Source organism: Triticum aestivum, chromosome 5D (genome assembly GCF_018294505.1).
Source record: "Triticum aestivum cultivar Chinese Spring chromosome 5D, IWGSC CS RefSeq v2.1, whole genome shotgun sequence".
Lineage (NCBI taxonomy): Eukaryota > Viridiplantae > Streptophyta > Magnoliopsida > Poales > Poaceae > Triticum > Triticum aestivum.
Genome location: NC_057808.1, coordinates 528,733,327 through 528,760,793, shown reverse-complemented (window position 1 = coordinate 528,760,793; position 27,467 = coordinate 528,733,327). Strand labels below are relative to the sequence as shown.

The following is a 27,467-nucleotide window of genomic DNA, read 5'->3' as shown; positions in this document are numbered from 1 at the left end:
AGCGTTCCTCACGAGGCTGCGGTGGGAGAGACGATCCTTGGCCTTGGCCTTCTTGTCTTCTGGGTCAGCCCCCGGGAGCTCCAGGAGGGAGAGACGATCCTCCTCGGCTCTCGCACACTTGGTCGCCATGTTGAACATCTCCAGAGCCGTGCACAGGTCCTCGTGTATGGCGAGCTCCTCCTTCATCTTGACGTCGCAGACGCCATCAGTGAACGCGGAGGTGATGGCCTTGTCCGCTACCTTGGGGATCTTGAGGCGAACGCTGTTGAAGCGTTGGATGTACTTCTGCAAGGTCTTTCCTGGCTGCTGCTTGATGCACCGCAGGTCATCCGCAGCCGGCGGCCGGTCGCGGGTGCCCTGGAATTTGGCGATGAAACGCTCTCGCATCTCGTCTCAGGAGGAGATCGATCCCGCGAGCAGGTTCAGGAGCCACGAGCGCGCGCCATCTTTGAGGGTCATGGGAAACCAATTCGCCATAACCTTTTCATCGCCGTTGGCTGCCTCGATGCTCAGCTCGTAGAGCTGTAGGAACTCAGCAGGGTCGGGGTGCCGTCATAGCATGGAGGCAGGTCGGGCTTGAACTTCCCCGGCTAGACAACGCTGCGTAGCTCAGGCGTGAAGGCGCGGCAACCCGCGGTGGTCACGGGAGCCCGTCGCGGAGGTGGAGCCTGCTCCTGGCGCTCGCGCGCCCCCACCTCAGGCGGCGCGCGGTCTTGACATGGCGGTGCTGGGAGTGCACGAGCATCTTCTTATGGCCGCTGGACCACCTGGCAGCTTTCTTCTTCACACGCTGGCGCCCTGCGCGATGGGTCGCGCCGCAGGGCCTCGCGCCATGGTCTGAGGGCGACATCTTGATGGGGAGGTGGAGGAGGTGCTCCGTGGGCCACGTCACCCGCAGCGGGCGGCGGGCGAGGCAGCGAAAGAGTTGGTGCAGGAGAGCCCCCGGCGGCGCTGACGAGCTCGGCGATGCGGTCCAGCCAGTCTTCGTAGAGGTCGTTGACGGGGCGATAGTGCAGGAGCTCGCGCGCCATGAGCAACGCAGCCTGCGCGTCCGCCGGCCCGCGACGAGCATGGGACAATGAACCAGCGGAGTCAGCGACGAGGTGGCGGTGCGCCCATCGTGCCGCACAGAGGGGTGCAGCGACGAAGCTTGCTGTTCGTGCCCCGCCGGGCAAGGTGGCGTTCGCCGCTGGAGACGGGGGGCGGCGAGGATAGCCCTCACCCGCCGGCGCTGTCTGAGCGACGCGGGCGACAAGAGCGGCCCGTCGCTCACCACGAGCCCGACGAGCGTCAGCCATGGAGGTGGTGGAGCGGTGGCGGGTCGACCGACGGAAGTGAGGCAAATGTCGGATTTCGGGTTCCGCAGACCCTTGAGAGGTTCGAACTCTGGGGTGCATGCGAAGAACACGTCCTCCCCAGTCTGTCTGCTCGCTAATTCCACGGCTTAGCTCGACGAACTGAATAGAAGAGAGACACAACAGTTTACCCAGGTTCGGGCCACCTTGCGGTGTAAGACCCTATTCCTGCTTTGTGGTGGATTGGGCTCGAGGGGCTGAGGATGAACTAGTACAGTGGGAGAACAACCTCAGGAGGAGAGGTGTTCTTGGGCTCGATGAGCTGGTGGGTGTGAGGATGATCTGAATGATCCGTCCCCTTCTATGGTGGTGGCTAAGTCCTATTTATAGTGGCTTTGGTCCTCTTCCCAAATGTAGGCGGGAAGGGATCCCACAACGGCCAAATTCAAAGGGGGACAGCTAGTACATGCTGTCCTGACAAAAGTAGTCTTCGCCTGCAAAAGCTTCTGGTCGTGACGCCGTGGTGGCTCGGCGATGACCTCCGTCCTGCCGTCCTGGCGGTCTTGGTCTTGTTGCACCGGAATGGAAACCTTTGGCTGATTCCTCGGGACTCCGCGCCTGCGCTTGCTTCCTTAGCACCAAAGAGGAAACTGGTACATTGCGCCCACTGGCGCCCGCCTGGCCTTGGTCGTCATGGCTCACATCATCTAGACCTCATGAGGTGAGCCTTGCATAGGGATCTCCGCTCCTCGGGGGCCAGCCTGGGGAGGCCGCCCCTCGTGGAGGTCTTGGTGTCGTCCGCCTCGCGAAGCTTGGCCCCTCGCGAGGGTCTTGAGTTTGTTGATGCTGAAGCTGGGCCGTACCAGGCCGTCAATGGAGCCACGCTGTGGGCCGCAGGCAGACAAGTTTGGGTACCCCCGTTCCCAGAACACCGACAAAATGTAAACTATTAATTATGAAAATGAAAATACAATAATACAATATTATTGCCTTTAGGGCATATTTCCAACGGGGCAAATGCACGTATTTGTATTGTTGCTATCAAGGATAAAACGACGGGGTTTGGTCATATTAATTGATCTTACTTTGTCTACATCATGTCATCTTGCTTAAAGCGTTACTCTGTTTGTCATGACTTAATACTTTGAGATGCATGCTGGATAGCTGTCTTTGGTGAAGTAATAGTAGTAGATGCAGTTGGTTTAACGCTCCACTTGTCAGAGACGCAATGTCTATATATTGATTATGCCTTGGATGATCATCATAATTAACTATGCACAATTCTGTCAATTGCCCAACAGTAATTTATTTACCCACCATTCCTATGCTTAGGGGAGAGATGCCTCTAGTGAACCTATGGCCTCCGGGTTCATTCTCCATTAATGTTAAGAATCCTGCAATTGCTTTACGCGTTTTCTTTTACTTACTTTTTGCTTTTTTCTTTTGCCTATCACTATCAGTTTTAATCTTGCAACTGGCAAGAACAAGGGGAGTGATGAACTTCTTCCCTTTGTTGGGTGCAAGCAATTGTTGTGTCTGTGTGCAGGTATTGTTCATGTTGCTAGTGTGGTGCCTCCTTTTGGTTCGATAACCTTGGTTCTTATTTAAGGGAAAATACTGTCTGCTACTATACTGCTTCACCCTTCCTCTCTGGGGAAATCCAACAACTCCATCACGAGTAGCAAAGAGCCGTAAGAAGGTGACTCCACTAACCAGCACACGCTGCTTGCAAGTGACCATAACTGTGGACCCAATGAAATAATGCTAGACAACGACATAAAGCCGAACACTAGCACAAAGGCCGAAGACTACCCTACCCATACTATGTACAAGAGCAACCCTAGATCCCCTCCCTTCCCCACTTTGGACGGCAACACAGGCTGAGGAATATGAGAGGAGAGCCAGGCGAGACGAGGTGGCTCTTAGAAGGATGGACGAGCGAGAAGGAAGGGGCAAATGAGAGCCTCTGGTTGGCTTTTATTTTGTGCCCCATTAGGACAACTCCAATGCGGATCACCAAACCTTCCGTAAACATCCCGATCGAGCTGTCTGGACCTTTCTTTGCCATCCAACGCCGTTTGTCAAGTGTTCGCGAATGCGTCTAGATGTCTGAAATCCGACAAATTACGCCTAAACTTGTGGGAGGTTGGATACGCCAACTCAACCTGGACCCCACCACAAACCCACCTTTTCTCCTCCTCCCTTCTCTCTCTCCTTTTTCATTGGACAAGGGACACATATTTGAAATATGGTTGGATGACCGGCCCCCCTATCGGTATGCACGGACGTGTCCGTGGACATTTTGTGTGTCCGATTCGGTGATCCATGTTGGAGTTGCTCTTAACCTGTGTAGCAAATGTATTGAGTTCGCCGAGATAAACCGTAGTAAAATATAAAATAAATTAAAAGAGGGGGAGCATTTTTTTGTTCAGAATGAGAGGGAGTATATATATCTTAGAAAGCCGTAGCAGATGCGTAGGGTGAGTTGTGTTGCTTCCCCACGCCAACCACGGGACATTTTCCTGGTAAATTTTCCCCTCGCGCTTGGCATGTTTTGTCGTGCTTTTCGATCTTCTTATCCATGGAAACCATTAATCAGACACAGATTATCTTGTGCATTCTTCAGGTGCGGATGGAGGACGACCCTGATTCCGCTTCGCTTGAGGTGGATACAGAGTACCCCATCACTGTTTCGCTCGGGAGGACGGAGGAGGATCCTGATTCAGATTCCGCTTCGCTTGCAGTTGAGGTGGATGTAGAGCACCCCATCACTGTTTCGCTCGGCCCCATGGGTCGCCTCCTCCGGCGACTCCATTCATTCCAGGCTTCCGACCACCGTCTGCCAGAGGGGCTTAGTGCGAACGGGATCCGGCTTCTCAGAGAAGGGCTGGAACGATTGTACAACCACCTCAAGAATGCGCCGGAGGCAGATGTGGACAACCCTAGCTTCGCGCCGAAATGGTGGATCAAGGAGGTCCGAGAACTTGCTTACGACACGGAGGACTTCTTCGACGAGGTTATGCAGTCCGGTGACGGCGTCGTTGTCGGCAGAAGCGCCCCCCTTGGTACCATATTTGGAATTAGGAAGCAGCGCCTGCCCCAGATTGCACAAGATTTCTCACAGTTAATGGCCCGTGTGGATGATGCGAAAAAAAGATGCCAAAATTTCCGGTTTGCTCTGGAGACGGCCGTCATCATCAGATCTCAAAGAGTACAAGCCGGTATCAGCTGCCACACGCCTGAACTGCCCCTCGACCTGCCGGTGTTGGCTGTGCAGATGGAACCCATGAAGAAGCTTGTTAACTTGCTTGCTTTCGGCGACGACAACCAGAAACAGCTCAAGGTGTTACCTATCCTTGGATCTGCAGGAGTTGGAAAAACGATGGTTGCCAGAACAATATATCATCAGCATGGAGGGGAATTCCAGTGCCGGGCTTTTGTACGGGTGTCCCGAAATGCCGATATGAGGTGGCTTCTCACCAGCATCCTCTCACAAATTAAAGCACCAGACTCATTCCTTTACTGATGCACAGGACCTTATTCACAGCATCATCAAACATCTTCAAGGAAAAAGGTACTTATATCCCTATTGTTTGGAAAACAAAATGGTATGTTTAGGCCAGGACTGTTTGGATTGCTGGAAATGCATTAAAAAACACATGTATCTTGCTTCCGTACAACCGCTACAGAAGTTTAGTAGCGTCAAAGCAAAAAAATAGTTATTGATGGGAAATGATAAATCTGTACATGTTATTTGAATCCGGTTTTCCTACCTTATCCCGCGTATAATTCCCTATTTTCTCATGCCAAACAGTCAAAGATGAAATTAGTGCCATGCTTTATTAAAAAGAATGTATTGCAATGGTTCTAGCATCGATCAGATCCATATCAGGATGCACGTGTCATGCTTCCATGATGGAAGTCGTGCTCAATGTCTCTTGATTTGAGGAAGAGGATTGGGTGCCTCTACGCAAAGAAAATCAGTCTTGTCTGGTCGCAATAATGTATAGGGAATTAGGGATTAGGAACATTCACATATTAGGATACATCGACCAGGTTGATTTGATCCATGTGTTAGTTTTATGAACAAACATGGATTTATAATGAATTCCTGATTCAGATGTGAATAGAAGTAAGAAATCTAGGATATATATATATATATATTAAACTAATGCAGATTTTCGATGGGACCAAAATTTAGAAGAGATTGTAATTAGGATAAGGGGCGAAACCAGAACACATTATTAGTACACATTTGCCCTTGTCATTAATAACTACTTTTGCGTTGCACTGGAGCAAAACTCGTCTTGTTTGTGTGGGATTTTCAGATGTTCAGGCATTTGGATTGCAGGGAAGTCAATGAATTGGAAATAGTAGGTTATCTAAAGGAATTTACCTTAATTTTCTACATATTTCAGCTAGAAGAAAGGACGACTCCAATAGAAACCCTAGTTGGTTATTTGGATTGTAAGATTGTTATTGGATTTTGATAGAATGTGCTTTTTCTGATAAATTTTAATAAAACACATTTGAGTTGTAAGTTTTAATAAAACATGAATTTTACCGTGATACAAACTTCTAGGCCGTTGAACGCCTCTAAGAGGCCGGTGTATTTTTTGTGTGAAGGTACACCGGCCTCTTAGAGGCGTTAGATTTTAGATCCAACGGTCCAGAAGTCTGTCTCACGGTATCACCTGAACATTTGGTATCACCTGAACATTTGGTATCACCTGAAACTCTCCCCCCCTCCCGCTTCGCACCCGCGGGCGACCGGGAGGGCAACCCTTGCGCCGCCGGGCTTCGGCCACTCCTCCCCCTCCGGGACGCGCTGCCGAGCAAAGCTCGGTTGGCATCGGCGGCGGCGGGGCTTCCTCTCCCCTCGGACGGTGGTGGCTCGCGCGGGTAGGCGGGCTGGCGGCGCGCTGACGGCGGGGTCCAGCAACGAGTGGCAGCGGCGGGAGCTCCTGTGTGCTGCGCGGCCGCGACTGCACTTGGGGGGCGGCGTGTGGTGGGCTGCGCGGGGCGCGCCCGTGGCTGGCTTGGGGGTGCGATCTTGCGCGGCCATATCTGGCTGGCCACCGGCAACGCGGGTGGCGCGGGGCTTCCTTTCGGCGGCGGTGGCTGGCCCTGGCTAGGGCTCCCCTCCGGTGGCAGGTGCTACCTCCGGCTGGGGCTCTCCGGTGCTCCGGGCTGGTCGTCACTGTGGGGGCAACTCGTGGTGGTGGCGCTGGTCGCGGCATGGCGATTTGTGCTCGACGGCGGAGTGTGGGTGAGGTAGTGGCCTCCCTTCTCCAAGGTTCATGTCGGCGGCGCTCGTGCGTCGGGTGTGGCGATGACCTAGGGCTTGGCTTGTGCTCGGGCGGATCGGATTTGGGCCCGAGGCAGGTCAAAGCAGGCACTTCGGGTAGGTCAGGTCAGGCGCCGTCCAGGAGGTGTGGTGCTCGTGGGAGGCGATGGGGCGGCGTGGCTGCTATGGTTTGGCGGCGGTGCGATCGCTGGCATCTTCAGTGGGCGGCGCAGATCTGGATCGTGGTGGTGGATGACGTCCGGCGCTGCGCGGGTACAGAGGGTTGACTTGGTCCGAGTTGGATGCCTTCGCGTTGTGCTGGTCGTGCTTGCCTGCTTGGTGCCTCTTTGTGATGTCGGTCCGAGGTTGGCTCTCCCTGCGTTGTTGTGTCGTCGTACGGTTCGACGCTGCTGACCACGAGCATGGCGCCGTTCGAGCATGCTCGGCGGTGGCCGTCGGTAGTCACTGGGTTGTTCCCCCTGGTCCACCGGGATTGGCTAGGGACACAGGCGTGGACGCTTCCTACAGTGGAGGTGCTGACCCAGACGGGCTAGGATTGAAAGGAGGTGCCCTTTCACTCCTACTACTGTGGTTGGGTGGTCGTGACATGGATGGTCGGCGGTGCCTAGGGGCATGGATGCCGGGGCGGTGTCCCTGATGGCGTTCTTCACGGTTGGCTTTTCGGCAGGCTCCGTCGTTGCGGTGGTGGCTTCATCTCTTGGTTGTGCGGGAAACAAGGGGTGTAGTGGCGGGAGGCTCGGGTTTGTTCCGGCAGTGCCCAGATCTGGGGTGGACAAGTTGGCCCTCGTTGCGGTGGTGGCCGGGACTCCTCTTGGTGGTGCAGGCGAGTGTCCTAGTGAAAGCTTCGCGTTTATGGCGCCGGTGCCGGCGACTCCCGAGGGTGTTGCCTGCTTCTTGAAGACGACATCGTGGATCTCGTCCCTGTGCCAGGGCTCTCCTGGTGAAAACCTCTGTCTGTGCTCAGACTCGGCAGCGTAGACGATTCGCGCCATCACCCTCTTGGGGCCCTTGTCATAGAGCACAGGGGTCTTCGGTCGGGCCTCGGCGAGGTGTTAGGCTTCTTCTAGGCTTGTGTTGTACCTTCTGATCTGCTTTGTAAGGAGGCCCCCCTACCATATTTTACCATTCAGCCGTGTACTTTAGTTCGTTGCTTTATATATAAAGCGGGGTGAAAGTCTGTTTCGAGAAGTTTTAGTAAAACATCTTTAATTCATTACCCGGTTAGAACATGACGTTGTGAAAACTTTGTTTGGCTAAACTGGACTTTAGTAAGTACTCCCTCTGTCCCAAAATATAAGAATGTTTTTAACACTACACTAGTGTCAAAAACGTTCTTATATTATGGGACGGAGGGAGTATCATATTGTGGTTTTACGAAAACAGATATACAAAAAGAACTCGAATTTGCTCTTTTCTTTCTTGTAAAGGTCACATTCCATCATCAGTAGCATGAGCTTCAAAAGGTATCAATGTTTTAACATGATGTATATCTACGGCTTAATTTTACATGCTCACATACTTAAACCCTAAAGTCATGGACCCATGCTTTCATGTACATGGTCCACTTTCTTTCCCGAAAAAGATGTACATTGTCCACTCTTCATAAAAAAGAGTTAGGAGGTAAGTCCGAAGTTTCTGCATAAACAGTTAAACACCAACACTTACTCTTCTCTTAGTTTTATGTATTCTCGTTTTTATCTATTCCCTTTATAGGTAAATCAAGTTTCATATTGATTGTGTTTCTTTACCTGTTCCTTTTGTGTAAGCTTGACCAAATATATTCATTATGACTTGCAGGTACTTCATTGTAGTCGATGATTTATGGACATCATCAGTATGGGATATTATTAGCCGCGCTTTTCCTTATGATGATTGTTGCAGCAGAATACTGGCAACCACACAAGTTGAGGATGTAGCATTAGCATGTTCTGGTTATGAGACAGAGTATATATTAAAGATGGGACGTCTTAATGATGGTGAATCTCGAAAATTATTCTTCAGTTATGTTTTTGGTTCTGAAGGTGAAGGTGCATGCCCTAAAGAGTTCAAAGTGGTTGCAGATAGGATTATCAGCAAATGCGGTGGTTTACCGTTATCAACTGTAAATATAGCAAGCCTGTTGCTGCCAAGAATGCGGAGCCCTGCAGTGGAACAATGGGAGAAGGTAGAAAGTTCTCTACCGTCCACTTTGAGGACAGATCCTACTTCCCAAGGGATAAAAGATGTTCTAATCCTTATTTACAATGAGCTTCCACTTCATTTGAAGGCATGCTTGCTCTACCTTAGTATGTATCCAGAGGGCTACTCTATCAGGAAGGATGATTTGGTGAAGCAATGGGTAGCTGAAAGTTTGGTCAGTGGCATTGAGTATGGTTACTTTAATGAGCTTGTCAGAAGAGGTATGATCAAACCTGTAGACACCAAATATGACGGCGAGGTGTTGTCATGTACAGTTAACCACATGGTACTGGATCTTATCAGGTACAAATCCGTTGAGGATAATTTCATTATTGCTGTGAACTACTTTGAATCAACTCTACGGCTTCCTGACAAGGTTCGTCGGTTGTCCGTCCAGTTTGGAGGTGCAAAAAGTGCAAAGATACCGGAAAGCATCAGAATGTCCCAAGTTCGATCACTTCTATTTTGTGGACCCTCCAGATGTGTACCTTCCGTTCTGGATTATTGCCTTCTCCGAGTTCTGATTCTTCATATTTTGGCTGATCAAGACCAGATGAGTTTTGATTTCAGTAGAGTCGGTGAACTATTTCGACTGAGATATCTGATGGTTGAATGCAATATCACCATCAATTTACCAGACAAGATTCAAGGATTAGAATACTTGGAGACACTGCAATTAGATGGAAGGCTATCTGCGGTTCCATCAGATATTGGTCATTTGGAGAATTTACGGCACCTTCGCCTTCCCAGCCAGGCTAATGTGAGGGACCTTGGCGGGCTGACCAATCTCCAGGATCTTCATCTCACCCTTTCTATAGCACAGCCAGTTGATCATCTGGAGGATACCATGAACCACCTGGGCTCAATTCTCGACAAACTCAGCAACCTCCAGTCTTTGATTCTGGCATCTGCTGGTTCCTCTCCTGTAAATACCTCAAGTGTGAGCATTTCGTGTGATGGCTTGAGCAATGTGTTCCCTGCTCTGGCCCATCTCGAGAGACTTGAGTTATTGCCGCGGATTTGCATCTTTCCTAGCCTCCCAAAGTGGTTTAAAACACTCGACAGACTCGGCAGCCTAAAGGTAGGAGTTAGAGAGCTATCAAACAGTGATACTGATATCGTTAAAGGATTGCCTTCCCTCACTGCCCTCTCGCTGTATATCCAGACAGCGCCCGCAGAGACAATTGTCTTTGGCAACGACGGATTTTCAGCTCTCAAGTACTTCAAGTTGAGGTGCAGTGAGCCTTTGCTGAAATTTGAGGCTGGTGCAATGCCTAATCTTCGGAAGCTCAAGCTAGTCTTCAATGCCCAGGAAGTGCAGCAGCATGCTGTTGCACCTATCTGCATTGAGCACTTGGCAGGGCTTAAAGAGATATCCGCCAAAATTTGGGGTGCAGGTGCTGCTGCCACAGAGTCTGCCTTAAGGATTTCTGTTATTAATGATCCAAAAAATCCAAAAATCAACAAGCAACAGGTGAACTGGAATTTCTATACTGACGAATATACAATTATGGGGACATCAGAGCCAGCAGCCGTGATTGTAGAAGAACGAGGTGAGATCCTGGAAGAGAACACAGAATATGAGTACACAGGGGAAGATGGGAACAGACAACCTGACAAAGATAGAATTATGGGAACATCGGAGTCAACATCTGTGATTGTAGAAGAAGAACGAGATGAGATCTTGGAAGAAAACTCAGAATATGAGTATTCAGGGGACGATGGGAACAGACAACCTGACAAAGATAGAATTATGGGGACATCAGAGTCAACATCCATGATTGTAGAAGAAGAAAGAGGTGAGATCCTGGAAGAAAACTCAGAATATGAGTGCTCAGAGGAAGAGGGGAACAGACAACCTAACAAAGATAGAATTATGGGGACATCAGAGTCAACAGCCGTGAATGTAGAAGAAGAACGAGGTGAGATCCTGGAAGAAAACTCAGAATATGAGTATTCAGGGGAAGACGGGAAAATACAAGCTGACAAAGATAGAATTATGAGGACATCAGAGTCAACAGCTGTGAATGTAGAAGAAGAACGAGATGAGATCCTGGAAGAAAACTCAGAATATGAGTACACAGGGGAAGATGGGAACAGACAACCTGACTGGTACAAAATTTTCCTCCCTGTGTTGATTGATTGATTCTTCAATCTGTTTTTCTTGTGTGATGCTAAACGGTTGCTGTAAGCAGGTATATTTCTATGCTTCGTTCTCTGGCAGAGGAGAGCTCCTCTCGTGCGTTGCCTCGGAGACACACCTCTCCTCCGTTGCCTTGGATACGCCCCTCTCCTAGGTCGCCTTGGAGACGCCACGACCGGCGATGTTGCCAGACGCTCCTCTCTGTGTTAGCCAGGACCAGGCGTGCCGTGAAAGCCGGCTGGACCGCCTTTAAAGCCGCCTACGAAGTCCGCGATGATCTCCTCTGGTGGGACAATCTTGCACAATGCAATGCCGGTGAGCTCTGCATGGCCGCCGTCCAGGCCAATAATCTGATGGAGGACCATTGTCGTGTAGAGTCGTCTCGTACCCTAGGCACCTGCATCGGGATCTTCGACGGTCACGGTGGCCCCGAGGCGGCCCGCTTCACTGCTGACAATCTCGTCCGTAGACTCCAATTTGGAGCCAGGTATAGCTTGCGGGGCATGACAGATGACATCATCAGGGAGGCATTCCTTGATATAGAGGCAAGCTTCATCGAGCTTGTCTCACGGCAATGGTTAGGCAAGCCGACCCTTGCCGCCGTCGGGACATGCTGCCTTGTCGGCATCGTGCACCACCGGACTCTCTTTGTCGGCAACCTCGGGGATTCCCGAGCTGTTCTCGGAAAGGTAGGTTTCGGCGGGCAGATTACTATGGAGCAGCTGACGAATGAACACAATGTCCGTCACGAGAGTGTCAGGCAGGAGCTCAGGGCTCGGCACCCCAATGATCCAGATATTGTGGTGCCTATTGATAATGTTTGGAGTGTGAAGGGCAAGATACAGGTCGTTCTTATCCCAATGTTTGGTTTTGTGTAACTTACTTGCAGCTACATATATGTTCAGTGCTTAAGCAGTGGATGATGCAGGTGTCAAGATCAATAGGTGACGCATACTTGAAACACCAGCAGTTTAACTGGGAACCGCTACCTAGTATGTTCAGACTTGGTGAACCATTCAGCCGGCCTATACTGAGTGCCAACCCATCTATCATCTCACGTAGATTTCAACCAAGTGACCGCTTCATCATATTTGCCTCGGCTGGTCTGTGGGAATTCTTGAGCAATGAGGAAGCCATCGAGATTGTTCACAGAAACGAGCCTACTGTAAGCCTCCTCACCTGTTGCATTTTCTTTCATTGAACTTGTTTATATAGGGGGTGTTTGGTTGGGCTAACTTTGGTTTAGAAGCCAAAAAAGCTCTTATTTATGAGCTTTTAAATTTGGCTTTTGGCTTATAACTGGATATCGTTACATGGTGGTATGAGCTAAACAGTTTTACTAAATCTCATTGGACTGAGACTTTGTCTCAGCCAATGCTATATTCGTGAGATCTTACGCGGAGATCTCTATTTAGTTTTTCCTTTTTTATCTGTTATTTGTGTCTCAGTATGATGATGTCACTGCGAGCCCCCCTGTCGAGTCACACCTTAAGCTAAAGTCCAAAAGCCCACAAATAGGTGGGTTTTTTTTTTTTGGCTTATAAGCCGAAGTGCAAAAGCCAAAGTTAAGCCTAACCAAATACCCCTGTAACAATGCTTCTTGGCTTTCACCTGTTGCCTAAGATTACCTAAAATCAACCAATTTGCGAATCTTTGTGGCCATACCATTAACTACCAAAGGTGTATATTAAATCTTTTTGTCTTCAAAGTACTTTATGCAACTTTTTGCACATGGTTACAACACGGAAATTTTTCTTTGCGTTAAGAAAACTAGGAGTGCCTAGAAATTGCTGTTGAGTCATTCCTTACTTCATCCAGGCCGAGAAAGTAGCCGTGTAGTGACGTAAAATGTGTAAGCTATCGTGTGTACATGTAGATACATACAAGAATTAATTTTTTTGTTTGCTATTTTATCCAGTTTATAAGGAGGATTCCCGCCGTATATGTCTTTATGTTGTTGATGCTCTTGATATGTATAGTATTTCTGCATACACTTGCTGGGCGTGAAGCTGCAAAGTAAGACATGGCTGACAATTTGACATGCCAGTTCATTAAAAAATTTTTTTGAGGGGATACATCTGATTCACTTAGCATAGCTGCAAGGATAGTTTAGCTTTTTTCCTTGTTGGCCAAAGAGTTACAGACCTGAACGATGCCTTTTCTGTTTTATTCAGCTAGCTGCAGGAAAGCTTATAGAAGCAGCTGTCCAGAAAGCGGGGAAGAAACCTGAGGCGCTTTCCAAACATCTCAAGAAGACTGAGAGGGGGGCTCGCAGGCGTTTCCATGATGATATAACCGTGGTCGTCCTATTTCTAGATCATTTCCTGTTAGAGTTCGATGAACAACGCCGACATCCGCCGTTTTCCATAAGATGCCCATTAGGTAACACACTTGACATGGATAATTTCATGCATCTATCTGATGATGATTAATCACAACTTCAACGCCAAAGCTCGTTTCGTTAGACGACGCGCGGTGATTATTTACAATCATGATGTTTCTGTACTCGCCTATCAAACACTCAAAACTTAGTGTGATGATTATGTACGATGATCTCATAGATCATTAAAGTGCTGAATGTTCTTGAAATGTCAGGTCACGGCTGATTGCGGCCATTGTATGTTTCTTTTCTGGCAAACAATTAATATTTTTTTGTTGTTACGAAATGGTAGAAGGAATAAATCAACCACTCAATTATCATTCTTGAAGAGAAAAACCACGCAATTATCAATCCCGAAAAGAAAACCACTCATCAATTATTCACACCCCGCTGCACATGGAAAAACATTATTTGGATCCACAAGACACGATCCAACTCCAAGCAGGAACGCGATGCCAAGCGCGTACGTGATTCATCGATTAACTTAGGTGGTGTAGTCCTTGAGGATGTCGAGGGTGAGCTCGCTGGCGTCGGTGGCCTGCACGTCGATCTGCACGCCGTCCAGCTCCTTCTTGAGCCCCTCCGTGGAGCTGGCGTACAGCATCTTGTTCCTCGCGTCCGCCGACTCCGGCGACCAGTGGATGAAGAAGATCTTGCTGCGGGGGGTCTCGCCGGCCGAGTCCTCGGACACGAAGTCCAGGTCGTAGACGGCGTAGCGGCAGTCGTCGGCGGGCATGGCCGCCGCCAGGTCGTCGAAGGTGGCGTCGAGCGCGCCCACCTTGTCCACCACCACCTGCTGCGCGTCGTCGTCCATCTTGTACACCACGAACCGGTGCTTGCGGTCCGCCCGCAGCTCCTGGAACGCCTTCACGCACTCCTCGTTCACCGCCACTCCGGACACAGAGTTCGCCTGCACACGCAACCAAACATTTCAGTAAATTAATCACAGAACAGGTTGAGCTCAGGATTTCAGCTGGAACTGATCAAGAAGAAGAAGAAGAAGAAGCAGAGCAGGTCGTTATGGTACTTACCATTGTTGATGGATCTGGAGGTTGGCCCGAGGAAAAAATCTGTGTGCTAAACTGGAACTGGTAGCTAGATTGAAAGCTGATGGTTGGCGGTGATGAGTGTTGTTGATTTAGCAGTGTCGGGTGTGGTGATTTTATAGGAGGGCCGTGACCATGTCGGCGAGATAAAGTCAGGGGGGTGCGGGGGTGTACACGTACGTGTAGGCGCTGGGACGTCGCCGTCGACATCGATGGTGCCGACTGTTCTGGACGGGTGGATGAGGGAGCAGGGGGGAGAGGAATCATTGGGGGTGACTCACGCCGAATAGTCTAAGCTAGGGAAGTCGACGGTGTGGTGTGTGTGTGTGTGGCTGGCTCTGTTCCGCTCGCGTGGTCGGCAGGGTGAGGGGTGTGTCCGTCCGATTGGCTTTATCCTTATTCGGTGCGGATCAGCAGTGGGAGTAAACTTAAGCAGATCGATTCTTATTGGGCACCGCTAGGGATCAGACTGATCCCTAGCGCCCCATCAGACCAGCAAACCACCGTTGGATGGATCAGAATACCATCGTTGGATTAGGCAAGTTAGTTACAATTTCTTTAGTGACGTGGGTATTTTGCTTCCATATAAATGCACGGTGCTTCTTTCTCCCTGTAGGTAATAACAGCACCCTAGATTCACGCCTACACTTCAGTTTTCTGGTTTACTGTAATTTCGTTGCTTCGTACACAATTTGTCAGTTTTTCAGTTAACTAGTAATTTCTTTGCTTCATACCAAATTTGTGGTGTAACATATATAGTTTTTTTTTCGGAACTGCTGTACACGCCATGAATGGTCTGGACATCAATTGCACGATGCTCATCCTAGCGATTTGCTGTCGTCTGCTGCATGCATGGACGGCTTGGTTGTCCCGTCGTGCAAACATCGTGCACATACTGTCGTGTGTATAGCAGTACTCTTTTTCTTTTTGCACAAACTATGTGTTTTTGGAACATATATGGAAGCTCATGGTCCGGAGTTAGTGCATGTTCACTATGTATGCAATTCATTACTTGCTTCCTATATAATTTTGTGAAGCTTCATAAGTTCTCATTTGGTGCTTCTTCAACAAATAAATAAGAAAAAAAGCATGTTTAAAAATTCCTTCCATTCTCTGCTTCAATAGTAAACCAAAATGCATGCACATGCTCATGTTAGTTGCTTCCTGATTGTATCAATATTGCTTCAGAGTGTAGAAGCATGACAGAACTCACAGACCATGTATACAAATATACTCGATATGAGTAACGGTTTACACCTATTTTTACAAGAAGAAATAAGAAACAATTTACAACAACAATATTTTCATTTTTGCCTAGCCTAAGTCACAGTGCCTGCTGAACTGATTGATCTTGTACGCGCGCCATAAGCTCTCTATCCTTGAAAAGGCAGTCAGCGAACATAAATCGACGTCTGGTCCCGTCGAAAGCACACTCAGTGTGATGGTACCATCATTGGAATTGTATTGGGAACAAAAAGGCATTGTTGGAATAATAAGGTGCTGTAAAATGTCTGCAAAACAGAAGCATCAGCGGTAAACAGGGAGGCACAAGCATATAGTGCTTGAAACAAAGATTACTATGATAACAGAAAAAAAATACTAATGTAGGAAGCACGACAGAAACATCGTTGATGAACGAGGAAGCACACACAGATAGTGCTCGAAACAAATTTTACTAAAGGAAGCAAATGCAAATTAAGTTGATAGTGACTGAAGCCCATATTAGTAGCAGTTCAAGCAAAAATCCACTACCACACAAATATACGCAACCAATAAATAAAAGTAGCAAGCATGGTTGACAAGAAGAAATAATTTGGTGTTGTCACTCGAAGCATAAAAACTGACTAAAATTGACAAACAAATTGAAACCAATCAGATATTCCCTAAGTCAAGAAAGATAGATGTGAGCGGAACATATCTGTGCATAAGAAGCACATCTAACAGTCCAATGAAGCAAGGGAGACATGAAACACTATTTTTATGTCATATCTTTTCAAAGATCGATCGGTCACGGATTGATTTGGAGAAGATGTGATATTTGCTACCGATCTAACATCCTACGTATGCTATAGATCTCAACAGATCTCAACGGAAATCAATGGAATAATTTACTCCGGACGACCAGAACAGACTGTGAATTGTAAGTAAAAGAAGTAGATTGCACACGTACATACATATCTGGTCGTCCTGGATCATGAAAACGGAGAATATCATTGGTCGGCCAGAGGTGCAGTGCGCTGGAAGCAGGGCAGGGAGGGTGAGCTTGACGGTGACCAGGGTCAGGCGACGCTCGAGAAGAGAATAGGGCGGCATGGCAGATGGAGAGCTTGTCGGCGAGGTGAGGAGAGAGGAACGAGAAAAGCGGTGATTTGGGGATAGAGGTACGGGATGGGGGGCATGATTATTCTTCCATTTTTCTAGAGGTATGAAGCAGGCAAATAACAAAAGTGGTGCATTATTATTGTTGGGTGGAAGCATGTAAATTTTGGAAATGAAACCAAAAAAAATTCTGCCAACTGCAGATGCATATATTTGGAAGCTCCCACCTAATAGTAATTGCTTGGAATAATTTAAACCAAAGAATACTAACAAACAAGACTTTCAGCAGTAACCTAACAAACAACCCTCGATGCATATATTTGGTATGGTCATGCTTCCATTTTTCTAGAGGTATGAAGCTGGAAAATAATGCAAATGGTGCATTAATAGTGTTGGGTGGAAGCATGAAATCTTGATAAATGAAAGCAAAAAAAAAATTGCCGCCAACTGCGCATGCGTATATTTGGAAGCCTTTTATACAGGAAGCAATGAAACAATGTTTCCTCTACATTTCTCACAATCATTCGATGCACTGAATATTGAAATTAAGGAATAGCCACGATTGCTTGCATACGTAGCTATGGGTTATTCTAAATATCTACAAAGCTCGGCCTACAAAAAGTTTGATGATAAATGGCCTACACATCACGAGAGCAATACTACACAGCCAATGAACATACAAACAAATGAGTACTCTTGGTTGTTGGATAGTCAAATCTGGGCCAGTAGATGCACTGCAATACCTTCGATTTCAATACGGGGCGCTTGTAATTGGGGTGGTGGGGGTGGATTTTGCAATCCACTGTAGGTTCTCCGGCCGGCCGGTGCAACTCCGGTGGCCGCTTCAGCCGCTGGAGCACCTGATTTGACCTGAAAAAAAGCGTGAATCAAGATGAGGATGGGCGGCTTGATTAGTGGATGAGGTTTTGGAGAGGCAGGGGGCGGAGCTGGCCGTGGCCGTGATGCTCGACGGCGAGGAGAGCAGGACGAAGGTGCGTGCGAGGCGGGGGGAATGGATCTGGTCGAGGTGGAGGAGACGGTGCTGCTGCGATTGGAATCGGGAGATATTAGGGGAGAGGATTACGCGCGGTGGCTGTGGGTAGTTACTTCCCTGCCAATTTTTTTTTCTTACGTAAGAAGCACAATTTGTGAGCCGTGAGATTTCAATTGGATCGACGGTGTTGGACTGGTCTGAGGCTGGATGTCTATCAGACTACAGATAGAAAGAGTTTCCCATTCTTATTCGGTGCACATCAGCAGTGGCGTGCGGATCTGATCTCTCGCCGCATGCACCTGTCGGACAAGCAGAGTCCGAGGTCCATTTTGAGTATGCAGGTGAACCAAGGTGAACCGATTTTTGTGTGTGTTTTTACAAAAGGGCAGCCGCCGGTGCGCCGGCCCAAACTTTGGGCCGGTCCAACCCTGGCCGTAGATGCGCCCCCACATAGCCGTCGGATCGCGCCCTTCCCCTACCGCTTGTCACCCCGTCACGTTTTCAGATCTGAAGAAAGCACCGCCGCAGGTCATGGCGGCCGCCCCATCGCCGGCTTCGCTGCGTCGCGCAGCACGCCGTCGCCCTCCCCCGTTTGCCCTCACCGTCGACAGTCGCCGCCGTGCTCGATGGCAACGCTCGCCATCGACACTCGCAAACAAAAAGGTTGTCGAAAAAAGATTGCCGCTCCGGTTGAATCAATTGAAAAAGGAAAACGTTTAAATTAAGCCGACTTATTTCCACGCCGGGTAAGCCGCCTGGAAAGCACGACACGTGTCCAGCCCCACGCGTCGCTGGCAACCGCCCAGCCTTATCCTCTCCTATCGTCATCCACACACGGGTCATCTTCTTCTCCCGCATCTCTCTCTCCCTCGTCTCTCCCCCTCTCGCCTCTCCCTGATGCAGACGCCGCCGGGAGGAAGCAGAGCCGGCCGTCACCACCGCCGGAGAATTGCTTCCCCCCCCCCTCTCCCTCCTTCCTGTCGCGTTTGAGGGATGATCCAATCCCCGCCGCCCAAAGCCATGGAGAGGAGAGAGAGGTGATGGAGCTGCGACGGAGGCAGGTGGTGCTACGACTGAGCACCGCCGCGCCGGAGACCACGAATCGAGTGTAGCTTCTGCGCCGACCACCGCCCGCCATTGGCGTCTCCATGAGTTGCAATGGAGCACCGCGCGGTGTTGCGATGGTGACTGCGGCGAGTGGCCGCCGGAGGCGCTGCAACTCCGGTGATGTTGCCTCGAAGCTGTCAGGGAGCACCGCTGGTGTTGCAATGGAGCAACGCCGGGTCGCCGGAAGCATACCGGGCGCTGCAATGGAGCTTCGCCGGAGTTGCAATGAAGCTTCGTCGGCGTCGTTGATGCTGCGTTGGAGCTCCGCCGGGGCTACAATGGTGCTTCGCTAGACGTTGTCGATGTTGCGTTGAAGCAATTTTCGCCGCGCAGTGCGCCATGAGAGCTGCAGTGAAGCTTTGACAGGGTGCCATTAGCGCTGCGTTGAAGCGTAGCGTGGTCGTTGTTGCCGTGGCGTTGCAGTGATCGAACGGCTACAAGCGCGCAGATCCGACGGCTGGCTAGGCGGATGATTTCCTCAGGAAATCATCTGACTTATTTGTAGCGGCCCTGGTTCCACCAAATTAAAAATAAGATTGTAGCAAAATGTCGCTCGTCTAGCAAAGAACGATGAAGTAACTCTGGTGGAAGCATTTTTTGGTGCTGGTTCCAGCAAAATGATTCATTGCTTACAGCAAACCTGGTTGTGGTTGCAGCACCCCTTGCCCCTCTGCACAAACTTGTCATGGTAACCCCTGCAGCTCACCGTGCTCACCCTACAGCTCGCTATGGTCGCCGGTTCCAGCAAAAACCAGGTCCGGTTGCAGCTCCTGGATCAACGATTGTTGCATCTGTGTGCTCCAGCAAACTAAAAACGTCGATGATAGCAAAAGATGCAAAGTTGAGGGTTGGTTCCAGCAAATAAAAAACCCGGTGCTAGCAAAATTGACGTTGGTTCCAGCAAAATACAAAACAGTGGTAGCAAAAAAATTGCAAAAGGACGCTATTTTCCGCAAAAAAAAAACGAAAACGCCGATGAAAGCAGAAATTTGTGCGGGTTCCAGCATCTGGCCGCCATGGTTGTAGCACTCACCAGCATCCGGCACGGTTCCAGCTTTTCTAGGCCACAGTTGCAGCTCCGCCTGGCCGCGGTTCCAGCATCCCACCAAGTAGGTTGTAGCATCCCGACATCGCTGCCGTTGCACTGATCTATGTCTAGCGATAGCAAGGGAGTCGAGGAGAGAAGGAGAGAGAGCGAGGCAAGGGGATGGGGATTTCTTCGACTGGCTTTGGCTTTGTCTCGAGAAGATAAGGCTGGCTAGTGAGATAAGGATAGAAACGATACCACCACGACGCATGGGATCACGTGGGAAGCTAGCGTGCAGGAGGTACGGTCGCGTGGAAAGCTATCGTACGTGTCGCGCGTGACCGGCCCAAGCTTCGGCCGGTCCTCCGGCCACAAAGGTTTACCTTTACAAAATGTGTGAGCGAGGCATCTCCGGCATCAGGAACGTGTGCTAGGGAACAACAAAAAAATACCAGTGATAGGCGCGAGTGCACCGGCCGATATTTTGGCCGGTCGCACCATGGACGTCTGATCTGGCAACATACAACTGTTGATTCCTTCTTTCTAGACCAAAACGACTAGCGATTCGCACGCACACAACCTCCCGCTCGCCTCACGCACGACGTGGTCACCGCCCACGGCGTCCTGCACGCCCGTCGATGAAGCTTGCTGCATCTCGCGCAGCTCGTCGTTGCCGTCATCACATGCCCTCCCAATCTCACTGTCGTTGCCACCACCACCCATCTGTCGGATGCAGTTCCACTAAAAGCCTAATGGAGCTTGTGGCCAAAGCCGGTTCCAGCAACTCGCGCACCCCATCGAAGCACGACGTCGCCGCCTCCTGCTCACCGTCATCGGCAATTTTGCAGCACTATGTTCCAGCAAAAAAAAAACAATATGAGAAACTAAGAAAACAAAAAAAAGTTAGTTGAAGCGAAAAATTAGCGGGTTCCAGCAATTTCTTTTTGCCGGTTCAAGCAAAACCATGGACCTTCGTCGCCGGAACGTAGCAAAAATTTTGGCAGGTCGTAGCGAAAATAAAAGACGATTCCAGCAACTCGCCACTATGGTTGCAGCTCCCCTCGCCGGCATGGGCACCATCGTCGACATGCTGACCCGACAGGTTTGAAGCTTGCCACTGTGTCGCTTGCAGCTCGCTGGACACGTGTTGTAGCAGTGCCCTTTTCGATTGCAGCTTGCCGTTGTGAGGTTGTAGCACCACCCCGTGTCTGTCGCAACTCGCCGGCCAAGCGGTGGTAGCTTGCCGGCGTGACGATTGCAGCTCACGTGCCACCAGATGTAGCACCCGTCCGTGCTGGTTGCAGCTTGTCAAGATGAGGTTGTAGCATCCGCGCCATTGCTGGTTGTAGCTCGCCGCCTCCGGATGTAGCACCCACTCGAGCCTATTGCATCTCGCCGGCGTGAGGTTGTAGCACCCTCCCATGCCGGGTGTAGCATTGCCGCCCAGGGAGTCCAAGCATCCGAGCCGGCCGCTCCGAGCATCCGAGCTAGTTGTGGCTGGGCGCGTGCAGTAGCAGCATCGCAACTTGCGTAAGATGGGGCGAGGGTGGGGGGATAAGGCGAGGTGGGAGTGGGGAAGACGAGTAGGAGAAGGAAAATTCATCGAAGGGATAAGGTCGTGTGAAGCGTTTTTTTTTTGACAATTTTTTTATTCATATCACGAATCAGTACAAAGTAGTTGACCCTTACAAACACACGGAACCGCAAACACAAAGGACCATGAACACCTAAAATACCTAAGATAACCATAAGACAAGAAGATCTCCGGAGTCCTGTGTCATCATTCCTGAATCTTGAGAGAAGACCCCTGCAGCAAAAGGATCTGCAACCAGTCGCAAGCAGGTCATCATCTTCGACCACAGTACAATTGCCGCCATGCTGCTTCCTCCTTTCTTGACACCAGCGCTGAGAGGGCATGGACATCAATCCAACACACCTGCAACAGCCGTCGCCATCTTTGGCTTTGAGTACTGCGAAAAGTGTTCCTTTCGGAAGGAAGAGAACTCGAGTCATCCGACCGGTCCAGCACCGCGGCCGGGCCATCCGCCCGGACAAAGCAGGATCTCCCACCAGCATTAGCGCAGAGGAAGGAGAAGAACATCGGCAACAAATCATACCAACAAGGAAGAAGTAGGGTCTTCGTCTCCCTGCATCCATCGCCCATCTGAGGACCCAAACGGCCAGTGCCGATGGACCTCCAGCCACCATAGCCCGCGACCTCGACGAGATCCGGGGATCCCCAACCCCGCTGGCTCCTAGACAAAGGCAAAAGCCTCGCCTGACCGCGAACGGAGCCCGAAGAAACTTATTCCGACGCGACACCACCGCAACGGCCTCAGCAGCGTCTCCCTCAACCCTAACCCTACCACATACCCACCTAGCGAACAGACCCGAGGTTCCCCCTCCCTCCCGCCGCCGGAGCGGCCGACTGAGAGAGAGGGAACCGACGGCGCGCAAGGGAACCCTCGTCGCCTCCCTTGGTCGGGTGAAGCGTTGATCCATATGGATCCTATGCATAGTGTGCGTCCGCCTGAACATTCGGCCAGCGTGTCGATTGTAAACATTTTCCCAAATAAAATGACTTCGAAATGCCATGTCTGTTAATACTTCTTTTGAACAAGGGTACGTATACACAAGCGCGTCAAAGCGCCGACGTTTCGCACAGGGGAGGCTACCGCGTCAAAGCGCCGACGTTTCGCACCGGGGAGGCTACCTTGGGTAGGCCCATTATCAGTGGCCGAGGAGGCACGTTCGCGAGATGATTTTTTTGGTAAAAACAGGAGTGCACTAGCACTGTGTCTCGAACCTGCGACATCGTACAATTCCGCACACTGTCCTGGCCACTATTTTTTTTCGAGAGTACGCCAACGGCGTACCATATTTTTATAGAAGAGAGCAAACATAATTACAAAATGCTAGGCATAGATGCGAACATCATGCTAGCAGAACCCACTCAACACCTAAAGGAAAAAGAAGATCTAACTTCTCACAAAACGGTGTATTCTTCCGACTCCGGCCTCGTCCCATTCTCTAAGCTCGTCGAAGATTTGATGCACCAATTGTCTCGGCCTCCTCTGTTGCTCCAGCCGCCCAAAGACTCTGGCATTTCTTTGTTTCCATAATGACCAAGCGACGAATATGACAATAGTGTCAAAACCTCTTCTATCCCTTGTCACAATTGCACTCCTCGCTTGAAGCCACCATGCCTCAAGTGAATCACCAGGTTGCGGTTGCCTCACGGTGACACGGATTTGTGTGAAGCATAGATGCCACACCTCCCGAGCGTAGGGGCAATGGAGAAGTATGTGATCGACCGTGTCTTCTTCTTGTAAGCATGTGTAGCAAGCAGCCGTACTATCCTGCAGGCCGTGCCTAGCTCGCCGATCCGAGGTCCAAAGTCTATATTGCACCGCTAGCCATGCAAAGATTTTGCATTTGAGGATCGCCCCACTCCTCCAAATACACTCATACGTTGGAGAGGTCGCAAGCCCAAGATGCAGAGCCCGATACACGGACCGAGCTGTGTACTGCCCCGAAGCGTCCCAAGGCCATGTAAACGTATCCGGCGCTTGAGGGTCATGATAAGCATCCATAGTAGCCACTTTGAGATGCATGAGCTGTATAAGGGCCATGAAAGGTGGCTCTCCATTGATATCCATCTCCCACGTGCTATCCACCATGGCCTGACCGACTGTTCGCTTGTTTTGCACTCTGGTGGGAACCAAAGGCAAGATGGCTGGCGCAATGTCTGCAACCGTCAATCCGTTCATCCATCGATCCTTCCAAAAAAGCACTCTGTTGCCAGCACCCACCGTGATTTGCACGAGTTGGTTGTAGAGCTGCCTCGCTTCTTCATCGACCAAGAACGGTATGCCTTGCCAGGGTCTATCCAAGTCCGTTCGCCTCAACCATTCCCATCTCACCCGGAGTGCCATAGCTTGCAGCTTCAGATTCTTAACACCGAGGCCTCCAAACCTTGTTGGGCGACATATGGTGTTCCATGCCACAAGGCATTGCCCGCCGTTAACCTTGTCCTTCCCAGCCCAAAAGAACGACCGCATCCAGGCGTTAATCTCCTCAAACACCCAATCAGGAGCATTAAGCACCATTAGTTGATGGATGGGTCTCGCCGCCACCACTGATTTGATGAGAACAAGACGCCCTGGCCGTTGAATAAGACCTCGTTGCCAGGATGGGAAGAAACTCCTCACTTGATCGACGAGAGGCTGCCAATCCGCTCTGGACAGTTGATGGATCGCCAAGGGAATGCCCAAATACTTGCAAGGGAACTGCCCAAAGTCACATTGCAGATGCGCGGCAACTCTGCGCTGGTCGTCCTCCGAGCCCCGAATCAAAATCGCCTTAGATTTCCTATAGTTCACCTCCAAACCTGATGCATGTCCAAAACTTGCTAGCGCTTGCTTGACAAAAATCAAGTCCATCTCCGTTGGCTTGATGAACAACGCAACGTCATCCGCGTAGATTGATAACCTTTGAGTCGGGGAGATCCCAGTGAGGTTGCTGACCACACCTTCCTCAGCGCCTTTCCTGAACATCACCGTTAGGGCTTCCATCGCGATGACAAACAGTAGTGGTGAAACTGGGTCCCCTTGGCAAAGGCCGCAAGCGTGAACAAAGCTCTGTCCCGGACATCCGTTCACCACCACCTTAGTGCTAGCTGTCTGAAGCAGAATGGCCACCCACCTGATCCACGCCTCCCCAAAGCCTTTCTTTCTCAACACTTGGAATAAAAACGGCCAGGATAAGGAATCAAACGCCCGCGTAATGTCGAGCTTTAGGAACACTCTGGGCGTTTTTCTTGCGTGAAGTTTCCTCGCGATCTGTCTGACCAGGAGATAATTGTCATGTAAGCATCTTCCGGCGATGAAAGCTGACTGATTTGCCTGGACAATTTCCTTCATTCGTCTCCTCGCCCTGAGAGCCAGCGCCTTGGCGAAGAGTTTCGCAAAGCTATGCGTCAGGCTAATCGGGCGAAAATCTCCCACAGAATCAGCATCCGCGCGCTTAGGAATGAGAGTGATCAGCGCCTTGTTTAACTTGCCAAACCCGCGGCTGTCTCCGACATAAAGCTTCATGATAGCAGCCATAATATCATGCTTGATAATAGGCCATGCCTTCTGGTAGAACATGCCAATAAAACCGTCCGGCCCCGGCGCGTGATCAGCCGGAAGGTCTTTAATTACATTCCAAATCTCCTTCTCCGTAAATATGGCGTCTAGTTCATGGAGATCCACAGCTTCCATCTCAAGGTAATCAAGGTCAAGGGTGAAATCCCTGGCTTGGTACTTTCCCATTCTATTCCTGAATTCAGTGGTGAACACCTCTTCCTTTTGATGCTGCTCAGTGATAATATTATCGCCCTCCTTGACATGCGCAATGTAGTTCACAACTTCTCACATTCAATTTGCAACGCGATTTTTAACGAATCAAGCGACAACGGCAAAACTAAAAATCCCAAAGAGTATAGCCTGTCCGAGGGATCGATCCAAGGACCTCCTGGAAGCATGCAAGGTCTCTAAGCCAACGTAACTACTCCCTCCGTTCTGAAATGTAAGTCTTTGTAGAGATTCCACTAAATGGACTACATACGGAGCAAAATGAATGAATTCATACTTAAAATGCATCTATATACATCCGTATGTAGTTCATAGTGGAATCTCTACAAAGACTTATATTTAGGAACGAAGGGAGTATTAAGCATTGATGTCAAAACTTACAGTCCGCCTTAAATGAACTATAGGCCAAAATATATTTAGTTATTTTTGAATTTTTGAAAGCGATTTTCTTTTATCAAAAGTAAATATAGAAACACGAATATTTTAATATCTCTTAGTAAAAAAATTTAAACACGAACATTTTTTTGGGAATCTCAAACATTTTTTCAGAAAAATGAAACAAATTGAAAATGAGAACAGTTTTTGAAATGACAAAGAATTGTTTCAGAAAAGGGAAAAATGAGAATGCAATCATTTTTTAAATTACAAACATATTTTAAAATTCCACCGAACATTTTATGAATTTGTGAACAAATGTTTAAAACATGAACTATTTAATTTGCCAATAAATTTTGCAAACATGAATTTGATTAATTGAAAACTTAAACATTTTTAAATTTGCTAACAAATTTTGAAAATTTAAACATTTTTTAAATGTGTGAACGAAATTGGAAAGAGGAACATTTTTTGGAATTCCCGAACATTTTTTGAATTGTTAAAAAATTACCCACGCATATTTTTTTTGAATTGGAATAAATTTTGAAAACTTGGACATTTTCTGGATTTATAAAGAAACTTTAAAAGTGGGAACATTATTTGACATACCCGAACATTTTATAAAAGGAAAATGATTGTTTTAAACCGACTGATAACAACCAAACGCAAACCGCGTCTGCTGCGTGACACGTGCCCATGCGGGCCCTCCACCGGTTTCCCTGCTCCAGCCTTATCTCTTCGAATAGTTCGTCTCCTGCACACCTGTCTTCCCCTTCGTCTTCGTCTCATCCTCCCCTCCCCCCGATCTCTCGGTCGTGTAGTTCGAGAGGAGAGGGCTCCATGGGGACGCGACTACACACCACTAGCTATTGAATCCTCGCCATAGGGAACACCACCCATTGCTGTGAACAAGAAGGGCCGACGCCGGCCACCCCCGCGCGCCATTGTTGTGCTGCTGCACCCCTACTGTCGCAGCAGCACCATTGCTGAAGCGGGGTGGCGTACGCAGCATGCAGGGGTTGTCGGAGGAAGGGGACGACATTCGCCGCACTGCTACTCGTCGCGGTGCTGCAACGCAGCATGGAGGAGGAGGCCGGAGGCTACGCTGCTCGTCGCCGTTCTGCAACGGAACACGGGGAGGCCTGTGTTGGGTGTTCGCCGGGGGGAGCCGCGTCCCTGTGGATTTCACCACTACGCGCGGAGCTGCAGTGCAGCACAAGTGGCGCCGCGACCCCGTGGAGCTCTCCGCTGGCGGTGCTGTAGTGAAGCTCTCGCCGGCGGCTTCCAGTGTTGCGTTGCCACGCTCTCCACCGGCTGTCGAAGCTGCAGTGCAACATTCGGTGTTCCAATGGAACTTGCCGACGGCTCTCGAAGATAAGTTGCAGCGCTCGGTGCTCCAATGGAGCTCTCGCCGGCGCTCCTGGTGCTACCTTACAGCGCTCGCCGGCGGGCTCATAGATGCAGTGCATCGTGCGGCGCTCCAATGAAGCTCTCACTGGTGGCTCCTGGTGCTGCGTTACAGCGCTCGCTGACGAGTCTCGGAGCTGCGATGCAAGGCTCGATGTTAGTGCTACAGTGAAGCGCTCGCCGACGGCTCTTGGAGCTGCGATGGTGGTGGCTCAGGTCTTGCAAGGCAGTGCTTGCCGGCAGCAGCCGTGATGCTTTGCAACGGCAGTGTGTTGCTGCCTTGCTACTGCTGAGCTGCGATGGTGGTGGCTCAGGTCTTGCAAGGCAGTGCTTGCCGGCGGTAGCTGTGATGCTTTGCAACAGCAGTGCGTTGCTGCCTTGCTACTGCTAGACGGGAATCGGGGCAGGGGTGGCTGATGCCGCCCGGGAGGAGGATGGCGTATCGTGCATTTAGTTTTTTTGAAGGGCTGAGATAAGTATGATCAGACGGCTGGCTATCCGGCTGATTTCTCTAGGAAATCAGCCGGATGA

The 27,467-nt window shown here is 49.9% G+C and overlaps 1 protein-coding gene and 1 pseudogene across 1 annotated transcript; one reads left to right on the top strand and one right to left on the bottom strand.

Annotated features, from left to right (window-relative positions):
* Nucleotides 1-3,927: 3,927 nt before the first annotated feature.
* Nucleotides 3,928-13,550, top strand: LOC123121109 (disease resistance protein RGA5-like; annotated as a pseudogene).
* A 45-nt stretch (nucleotides 13,551-13,595) lies between these two features.
* Nucleotides 13,596-14,590, bottom strand: LOC123123483 (actin-depolymerizing factor 3). The gene is made up of 2 exons (XM_044544002.1): nucleotides 14,336-14,590; nucleotides 13,596-14,214 (listed from the first exon to the last, which is right to left on the bottom strand). The coding sequence occupies exons 1-2, from the start codon at nucleotides 14,558-14,560 to the stop codon at nucleotides 13,789-13,791; spliced, it is 651 nt and encodes a 216-aa protein (XP_044399937.1). The 5' UTR covers nucleotides 14,561-14,590; the 3' UTR covers nucleotides 13,596-13,788.
* Between the last annotated feature and the right edge of the window lie 12,877 nt (nucleotides 14,591-27,467).